Source organism: Salvelinus alpinus, chromosome 13, assembly GCF_045679555.1.
Source record: "Salvelinus alpinus chromosome 13, SLU_Salpinus.1, whole genome shotgun sequence".
Lineage (NCBI taxonomy): Eukaryota > Metazoa > Chordata > Actinopteri > Salmoniformes > Salmonidae > Salvelinus > Salvelinus alpinus.
Window position 1 is genome coordinate 8,271,828 of NC_092098.1, and position 10,550 is coordinate 8,282,377.

General features: G+C 42.1%; 1 protein-coding gene across 1 annotated transcript; it reads left to right on the forward strand.

Annotated features, from left to right (window-relative positions):
- Window positions 1–418: 418 nt before the first annotated feature.
- Window positions 419–2,616, forward strand: LOC139538018 (arrestin-C-like; the record flags this gene model as incomplete). Its single annotated transcript, XM_071339938.1, has 11 exons — window positions 419–454; window positions 592–652; window positions 753–797; window positions 903–1,156; window positions 1,259–1,332; window positions 1,497–1,635; window positions 1,756–1,840; window positions 1,921–1,993; window positions 2,096–2,233; window positions 2,326–2,409; window positions 2,526–2,616. Coding segments are annotated over 11 exons (1,080 nt in total), but the record flags the coding sequence as incomplete, so codon positions are not given.
- Between the last annotated feature and the right edge of the window lie 7,934 nt (window positions 2,617–10,550).

The window sequence follows — 10,550 nt, forward strand, 5'->3', positions numbered from 1 at the left end:
ATACCCCAAGCACTATGTGATGAATGGTCACTCATGCAGGGTGGCTTACAGCCCAAGTCCAATCCAGTCGGTTCGGTAAAACTACACCCAAGGGTTAATTCCTCAGCTCTGCTCTTGTAAGACGACATATGACCATGACTTATGGCCCGACAAACACATGTACAAACTCAGGATTGGGAAACATTTTGGACAAAACATGTCAGTTATCATCATTTAGTATAAATGATATGTTTATATCGGGTTGTGTCGTCATCAGTTGCACACCTGCACACATTTGACGAACTGTTGATTTGACCATTTGTCTTTCTCACTACTTGGAATGAACTTTGTGTGTTTTATCCTTTCAGAATGTGCCACTATACAGTGGAACACTTGGAATGCTGCTGAGTTTGACTGTTTCCTTTCTCTTTGATCTTTGCTAAGGTTATACAAGAAAACCTCTGGGAATGGCACAGTAAGTGAAAACCTTTTCCCGTCTCTCTAATAATACTTGCCCCCATGAAAATAGAGACCATCACTGATTTGTGATGAACGTGAAAGAGCTCCAGTTACATTCTGTGTTGACATTTTTTTTCTTCTTCTTTTCTTCAGCTTACCCTTTACCTGGGAAAGAGAGACTATGTCGACCATGTTCAGAATGTGGACCCTATCGGTAAGTCTTACTTTTAGACTTCGCACTTATGTATCGTATCCAGTTTCGATATTTGTGTTGAGGGGCAAATCTCTCAAATCTCTACCCATCGTTGTTACAGAGGGAGTGGTGAAAATTGATTCTGCGGGCCTTGCAGGCAGGAAAGGTACACTTTCTTTTCCAATACTATTTTTTTTACAGAGAAGTTGCTCATGTTAGCAATTCTGCGGAATGATAACACACTGGTTCATGTTTATCCTGTTCTCTCCAGTGTTTGTGAAGCTGGCGTGTGCCTTCCATTATGGCCGCGAGGACCTGGATGTCATTGGACTGTCCTTTAGGAAAGACATCTGGGTCAAGCACATCCAGTTGTACCCTGATGCTGGCCACAAACCCAACCTCACTCCCATGCACGTTTGCCTGCTCAAGAAGGCAGGAGAGCAGGGCCATGCCTTCACTTTCGATATTGCCACAAACCTTCCCTGCTCTGTCACACTCCAGCCAGGACCAGAAAATGCTGGAAAGGTAGGCCCTTGCCTTGATAATATATATATATTTTTGTTTTACCCCAGATAGATAGAACTCCATGATTCATTATATTTACATTGACCTTTTGTGTACACCTAGGCTTGCGGTGTGGACTTTGAAGTCAAGACGTACATTGCAACTGAGGCAGACCCCGAAGAGAAACTTGATAGGAAGTGAGTGGCTATCCAAATCTTTGTGTTGTTTACTGAAATATTTCACACACATTAGAGATTCTCTACATGTTAAAACCAATTGTTTCTTTCTGACCTTTTTTCTTCTCTGCCTCCCTGTCTCCCTCCCTTCTTCACTTTGCTAATTTCCCCCTCCGTCTTTGTAGAGACACTGCCCGCATGACCGTCCGTAAGATCCAGTTTGCCCCAGACGCGACTGGTGCTCCTGGGCCCAAGGCTGACATCTGCAAGAGCTTCATGATGTCTGACAAGCCTGTCCACCTACAGGCCTCTCTGGAGAAGGAGGTGAGTTACACAGAAGGCCTCGCTGGATTCTACAGCGCATCTACTGTAGCAACTTTATTGGAACACATAATATAAAGGGGATGCAGACATTAGACAATTTTGCCTTCTTATTGATGTCAGATCTACTATCATGGAGATCCGATCGACGTCAACATCAAAGTCAAAAATGAAACCTCCAGAACAGTGACAAAAATCAAAATCATAGGTAAGTCTATCACCACTGACTCTGAATGTTAGAACTAAAATGCTCTACTTCATTTGGTAACGGGGGTCTCTTTCCTTCAGTTGAGCAGACTACAGACGTGGTTCTCTACTCCGCAGACAAATACACCAAAACCGTACTTTCTCAAGACTTTGGGTGAGTAGACAGAAACCCACCCTCAGGCAATGTCCCTCTCCTCCTCGTCTTCTATCGAGGGCTCTTCCCCTGGGTCCTAACATCTCCGACCTTCTCTTACAGAGAGACAATAGATGCCAATAGCACATTCGATAAATCCCTTGCCATCACCCCCCTACTGGCCGAAAACAAGAAGAAGCGCGGTCTGGCGCTGGACGGCAGACTGAAGGACGAGGACACGAACCTGGCCTCCAACACTATGTGAGTGGCAGTCCATTAATATTATCAGATTCAGATCTAGACTGGAACAACCTGAGTCCATTTCTCACCGTCTTCTCCTTTCCCCCAATTAGTATTAGAGCCGGTATGGATAAGGAAGTGTTGGGAATCTTGGTCTCCTACAAAATCAAGGTCAACTTGATGGTGTCTTCAGGAGGGTAAGGCTTAGCTTAAAAGTTTTTGTTGTTGTTGTTTGTAAGCCAATGTCATGCTTTCCATTGAATTGGAGGAAAATAACACGTTCTAATCTACTACGTTCTTTACCCCCATTCAGCTTGTTGGGAGGTCTCACAGCCAGTGACATACAGGTGGAGCTCCCGCTGATTCTCATGCATCCCAAACCCCAAGGTGAACTGATAGTATGACCGAATAAATAATAGGATTTGCCATATCTAATAAACTCTGTCAAAGTAGAGCTGATGTGCTGAGGGTGTAATGTCTCTCTCTACTCATTCAGAGTTGCTGCTAATGTACCCGTTCTACTCTTTCCCCTTCTACCATAATGAACCCTATTACATGAACAGAAGTGTGAGTATACAATTATAGAATACAATAAACAAGCATGTATTAGTAGCACACACCACAGTATTCAGCTTAAAGTGTTGTTTTTTGAATTGCCTTATGAGTTTGGGTTGTTCTCATGTTTCCCCCCCACCCAGAGTAGAAACCTCTAAGGGTGAAGGTGAGCTTCTATCCGACAGACTTGTAGACCCTACTGTACTGTAGACATACCTTTGAGGTGAAGTGCCTGTTCATTGTTGGGCTGTTGAACTCTGGTCTTTATAGAGGCCAGGCTTTGTGCTGGATAGAATTAGCATGAAGGCACCCACGGTTGTATTTCAATTAAGTTAAAAAAGAAAAACCTGTAGGTTACTCAGATGATCCTGTGACTAAATTGAATCCTTGTAATCATGGCGTTACTTCAGGACCAGAGTTCACTGCCTCAGTTCACATGCTGTCCTTCACTGTAGTCGTCTGTGACAGTCACCAAGCGGCGATACTGATTGTATATGTTTTGTGAATCCCCAGAAGGGAAGTCACGCTTGAGGTTGAGTAAATTCCCTCAGCAGTAGAGAAAAGAAAGAGGGACTGCAAAGATGAATGGAGCAACGCCGCTGACAGCTGCTCAGATTGAGACTGACGAACAAACCAACGTAGAAACAGGAACACCTCATAAGAAGAACCATCCATCAAATACACGACATTGATTTATTTTGCTATTACAGACATGTCTTCAGTTGTGGTTTTGTGAGCTTGTACTGTATGTTGATATCTAGCCATGCATATGAATCATATCGCTTTACCATTCACTCTGTACTTCTCACATAAATCCATGGGGGGGGGGGGGTCAACGATCACATCCAACCAGTGGCGATGTGTCATTCAGGTCAGGTGGGGCCGTTTTGAACCATTTTTTTTTGTTTGCCTGTTGTGCATGTTATTTTGGCGTTCATACGTGTCACATATCAGTTTGCAAATAATATAAAACATGGTCTCTTTTTTGCTTTATTGAGTAAGGCAGCTCCAAAATGCAGGTGTTTCAGCCTAGCTCAGTACTTTCTGTGGTGGTGGGGCAGCCAGCGGAAAATATGGAGCATAGGATTTGTTCTCTAGTTGCGCCGTGATTGCCTCAGTGTTCTGTCACTCATGGGAACACTATGTCACTGAAAAATCTACGGGTGGAGCTTGAAAATTCAATCCCCTTGAGTGCTGCCATAGACTTACAATAGAAGTGCCCATGCAAGAAGGCTCAAGGTCATTAGCCACAGATAAAATGACGTTAAATCACGTTATATCTACCGTAGCTTTGATTGGACTGATCATGTGAACATCATACTTTCAAAATCTTAGCTAGCAAGCTAGACAAGCAGTCATCATTATGCATCAAGTCGGTAATCTACTGCCAAATCCTTTTCAATCCTTGTCAAACGAAGAGAAATTACAGATAAAACGTCTCGGTGCTCATCGGCCATTGGACATTACACAACAAGTTGGAAATCGCAAATTCAACAATGAGTGCTCACTGCAGCCCCGGGTTCGATCCCAGGTTGTGTCACAGCCGGCTGTGCCCGGGAGACCCATGAGGCGGCACACAATTGGCCAAGCGTCATCCGGGTTAGGGGAGGGTTTGATTGGCAGCAATGTCCTTGTCTCATCGTGCTGTAGCAACTCCTTGTGGTGGGCCGGGTGCCTGCAAGCTGACTTCGGTCATCAGTTTGACAGTGTTTCCTCCGACACATTGGTGCGGCTTGCTTCCGAGTTAAGTGAGCAGTGTTTCAAGAAGCAGTGCAGCTTGGCTCTCAACATTCGCCAAGTCCGTAGGGGAGTTACAGCGATGAGACAAGATCGTAACTACCAATTGGATATCACGAAAAAAGGGGGTAACGCCATGGGCAAGAAAAGTTTGAATACATTGGCCATGCTGTCAATCCAGCATGAATTCTGCAGAATTCAAAACAACTGGAAACTCGGAACTGGGAAATCTCAGACTTCAGTGAATTCAAGACGACTGGGAACTCGGATAAAACTAGCTCTGACTGGGAAATACAGAAAATAATTTTGAACGGTCATTCAACTCGGAATTCCAAGTTGGGATTTCGGGCCTCTTTCTAGAGCCCACTAGAAGGACTGCCGCGCCACCTTCCTGTTCAAGTGAGCACAGCACAACAAGGTGAGTCCAAAAATGTATTGTATGCTGCTGCATAAATTATGTAATAAGCCAGGGAGATATGTATACTGTAGCCAAGAAAGTAATATTAAGTGTACAGTATGTTTTGTAGTAAGCTGGTAGATGCCCATGTGCCTCACCCTAAAAATGTGGTCCCTTTCCTCCCTCATAACTTAGCCTACTGTTATGACTTGATGGTGCACATGTAGCCTATAGCCTTTTTTAGAGAAATGTCACCATCGAATATTGTAAGAGCTTTCATTGTCTGCTTATATGCTCCCTTTATTTATCCTGCGGTTCTGACTTGGTGTACAGGGAGAATACTGTAAGAATTATGTCACTGTACATTTGCTAAACAAATAGTTATATTGTTTTTTGAAAAGGCAGTAAATGAGGCTGAATTACCTGTTTTGTTGTCAGACAAACCTCCACTGATAGCCAGGTGTAACGGTGGTAAGGATTCACTCCATAGTGCTGATAAGAAAGCTCTGCTTTATGTACTCCATAAAAGTTTGTGGGCACTATTTGTCACCGATATAGTGCAATGAATGTATTGTTTAGTGTTGTGTTGTGTAATGGCTTTGCTTGCATGCATAATTATATATACAGTATTTTTGCCCCACCAAGATTGACATGCTAAAATCTCCACTGCATCCAACATACAGGGGGTTTATTGGTTTGTCAATAAAATCCTACTCATAAACTACTCCAACCGACAGGGAGTCCGGTAGTTTATCATGTTCAAAGAATTGAGTTTTTCTGTGAGATGTATGTATGTATGTATGTTTTTGGCTGATAAGTAATTGAACCAAATAAAAACACCACATATACTTCTAAGATTGCTTTTTCAGCCATTCATTGCAGTGCATTTAGGTGAGATGTCCATGGCGCTGAACTGGCATCGGGTAATGAGGGGTCTTCATAGCAATAAATGTTTTATAGTGTTCTCTAACATACACCAGGCACATGTCCAGCAAACCATGTAATTTTTTTCAATACTTTACTACAATAAAAAATATTTAAATACTATCATAAGTACTCACCCCCCTTGGATTTTTTGGTCGATGATCTACACAAAAAACTCCATAATGTCAAAGTGAAAAGAACATTATGTAAATGTGTACAAATAACTGAAATGTCTTGATTTTTCACTGAGTCTAAAAATCATTACGAACACCTGCCCATTCCATGACATAGACTGATCTGGTGAATCCAGCTGAAAGCTATGATCCCTTATTGATGTCACTTAAATCAGTGTAAATGAAGGGGAGGAGAAGTGTATTTGTGCCACTCAGAGGGTGAATGGGCAAGGCAAAATATTTAAATGCCTTTGAACGGGGTATGGTAGTAGGTGCCAGGCGCACCAGTTTGTGTCAAGAACTGCAAGGTGTGTTTTTCACTCTCAATAGTTTCCCTTGTGTATCAGGAATGGTCCACCACCTAAAGGACATCCAGCCAACCTGACACAACTGTGGCAATCATTGGATTCAACCAGGGGCGAAAATCTGATATCAACCTTGGAGGGGACAATTACATAAAATTTTCTCAAGAGCAATTCCTGAGGGGGACACCAAAAGTAGTGCTGTAACACATAGCATACGTTGTTATATGTTAAATGTATATTGAGGAACCATAATTCCTACAACTGGATAATTGATAGGTACAGTAGTTAACTGAAGGGTTTTCCCAACTTGTTCAAATGTTTAAATCATTATAATTCTACTACTAATAATAGTTATAGCAGTGCTCCTTACCAGTCCAGTATGTATGCAGGTATTCGTACTTACAACCAGCAATATCAAGAAAGGTCAGTAGGTGACAATGGTACTGTACACTGTATGGGTGTAGTTTTCATAAATACAATGAACATGGTGTGATCACATCTAAAATAATCTCCATTGAGAACCATCACAAAGTTGGTCTCCGTATTGAATTGACCTTTTAATTTGACTTTTTCTGATACATTTATATAGTCATTAAATATGTGCACCTGGCCTGAGTCTAATACAATATCTTTGCAAGAACAAAAAGCTTAAAATAAGTACAGTTCTAAAAGCAAAATAACTACTTCAATGAAAAACCCAAATAAATCAAACAAAATATCCTTCAGTCAGTGTCTCAACTCTTCAAACAGCAGCTATGGACAAGTATGTCGCACAAAGTATGCAATTTTAAATAAAATAACATGAAATAAATCATTTGTAAGTGTACTGAAAACTACTAAACAAAAGAACAAATATAAATTACACCAGGGGTTCTCAAACAGGGGTCCATGGACTAATTGCAAGGGGTCCGTGAAATAAAAAAGTGTAATGAATGTAGTCAGTACCTCAAGGTTTCCAGTAAGTTTACATATAATATAGAGGGGGTGGAGGTCCCTGAGGACCGCTCAAAACCTTGCCTGCCTTGCCTCAAAATATGCAGGGGTTCCAGTACCCCAAAAAGGTTGAGAACCACTGCTATACACACTACTGAACAAAAGAACCGAGCATATGTTTGCGGGTTTCCTCAACAACACATCAGTTGCCACTTTCGCAATGCCCTCGCCTGTTGTCTCCGACACCCTGTATAGCCAAATAAACTCCTTGTGAGGGACATGGTCATGGTCAACATAATGCGGACAGACATTCTCCTGTTCAGCACCAGAGACATCTTGAGTACCATCAACAATTAATGAAAATTGTACAATCGGAAGAGACCTAATCTCAGCTGCAATGCCTCGAATGACTATTGGCCATGATGTTCAGAATTTCATTCTGTGCTTTGGGGCCTGTGTACATTGTGGTACGCTCTGTTAACCACTTCAGTAAAATGGGATCATCCTCTTCTGCCCTAAGTTTCAAAATCTGGTATAAATTCCCACTGTCATCCGTGTGGCCTCTAAAGGCTTGTCCCTGTCTTACTACATGCCGCACCGAACTAACAATTTTCATCAAGCAATGCCTTGCGTCATCCTGCTGTTTACCCCACGCGCTGGATAACTGGACACTGATTGGATTTAGCTGGTGTGCTGTTACAATTACAAAGTGGCGGTGGGTTTGGCAGTTTTGATGTGCTGTGAATTTTTCAATGGCTTTTCTCCAGTTCCTAAATCCTGCACTAATGAAGGCAGCATCTGCTCTTTGGCCAAAAGATGGCTGGCTTGAAAACCCTTGGCTACAGTGAAAACACAACACTCCTTTTATTGATGGATTATAATGTAGCCAGGGGAAATCGCGAAACCAACTCTCTTGAAACGTCAACACTCTGTTGGCAAGAGTTTGCGGTTCGATAAATTGTGGGTGTGGCTGATATGGTTTTGTGCCATCACTGTGGTAACTGGACAATGCTGTGCCACTGTCCCCTATACTGGTGCTGCTGGCAACAAGGGTGACACTTGGTCCTGCCGTGGCTGTGACACTGTCCTCTGAAGTCTCTCTCCCTGGCTCTTTCCCTTTCACCACCCTAACTGACTCACAGTCTGTCTCCTAGAAAATAAATAAGGTGTTTGCAGTACTCCTAACTACCGGTACCCAAAACTACACAATTAATCACAACAGCAATACCATTGCCGTAAACAAATCTTAGTTTAGTCACCAGTTTAAGTTGAGAGTGGGGGTATCCATGGCATTTTCCAATTATGTCCCTATTTTACAAGTCAAAAAAATTGAGAACCTTTCATAATGTTGCCAAACAAAGACTCAACAAACTTACCTGAGACTCCCTGTCTCTGCCAATCTGTCCCTGCATATCTGTCCCCAGCTCTGCTGTCTGTGTGCCATCTGTTGCCTGCTCTGCCTAATGACATCATTGTGAAACATTCCCATTAGCATTTCACTTCTTTCTAATGAACATTTTATCAACTAGTCTTTGAGATTAGGCTACTAGGGTTCTTACTATGCGTTTTGGTGTACTGACAAATACTCTGATGTCCGTCTTCTTACTTTTTTCTGCCATTTTTCTACCTGGCTGGCTGGCCTAGCTGCACACACACACATTTACACAACACATGCTGCAACCTTTTGTAATTTTAATAGTTTGTTTCATATTGGCTGGCTTCCAACAATAGCTGAATTTGTAAAGCTAGCGAGCACCAATTCCGTTTCTGTGTGTTTGCTATAATCTTTGCTACCTGGTTAAATAAAAGGTGAAATAAAATAAAAAATAAAAAGTTCACTAGCGACAATTTATCTTTTGCAACGAGACCATTATATATATTTAAGACAATGGTAGAAGAGAGTGTAGTTCTGTTCTGTTCAATTTGGACTTCAGTTTATCGCTAACCTTATCACAGGGACGTCGAAGCACTACAGCTGCATGCTGATCTTGGAATAAACTGACGATAGCAAAGATTCCATCTTTGACGACGCCACATAAATGGAATAGGTACTAGCTAGCTTGATAGTTCATGTTTGCTTTAGTTTGCGCGCTAGCTCTGAAAATTCAGCTAGTGTGTGAACCCTGCCAACATAAAAATAAATAAATAACATTGCTATGGACCTGCTATGGATTGACTGGATTAACCTCACGTCAGTTACGTACATGTCCCTTTCGGACAGTAGATACGAACCCTCTATTACCTTGCCAGCTAAAGAACTGGCAGTGGATCAAACCACTGTGAGGCAAAGGGCGGGGGGGGTCGCAATCTTTTGAAACTTAAAAACGCGCTATTAAGTGTCTATAATCAGCACAAGTGCTTTCATTGCATATTATTAATATTATTGAAATTACATAGTTATGTTTACAGTGATATATTGGGGGGGACAAATCATATTTTTCCCAAGATGGGGGGGTCGTGTCCCCCCCGTCCCCCCTGGGATTTCCGCCTATGGATTCAACATGGACCAGTATCCCTGTGGAACGCTTTCGAGGACAGATTAAACGACAAAGACGAGGGAGCCTTCCCAATGCCTCAAAAAGAAGGGCACCAATTGGTAGATGGGTAAAAAAAAAAAAAAAAGCAGACACTGAATATTCCTTTAAGCATGGGAAAGTTATGAACTGGCTTTAGATGGTGTATTAATACATCCAGTCTCTACTCAATGCAAAGATACAGGCTTCCAATTCCTTCCTAACTGAGTTGCCGGAGAGGAAATAAACCCCTCAGGGATTTCACCATAAGGCCAATGGTGATTTTAAAACAGTTACGGAGTTTAATGGCTGCTATTGTTTTTGTGTCACATAAAATGAAGTAGAATTGCATGAAATGTGTTTATAAAATACCAAATGTTTTCAGTGCAAAGAAAGAAGGAACGTATGTAATACGTTATAGCCTATAGACTCGGCTATACGTGCTCAGACATGCATTGAACGTTATTTTTTTGCGAACGGTGATTGAGTTATATTATTAAGCTAAATTATGACTATCCAATCTACTCGTCACCTTATGAATATAGGCTCTTACATAAGTCTCCAAATGCGATGATGAATGGAATGCTTTATTTATAAAGGTGCATTTTTATTGTCAAAATGTTCTTCCCCAAACTTGAAACTCAAGCGCGGCCTATGGGCTGACCAGGTCCCCAGGTGTCTCCCTGTCTCCCTGTGTCTCAGGCAGTGCAGGTGCTTCCTGGTGGAGGAGAAAATGATAGTGAGAGTGATCCTGAAGGGTGCTGTGGAGTCTTATCAGGCTATCTGTACCTGCTGGCCCTC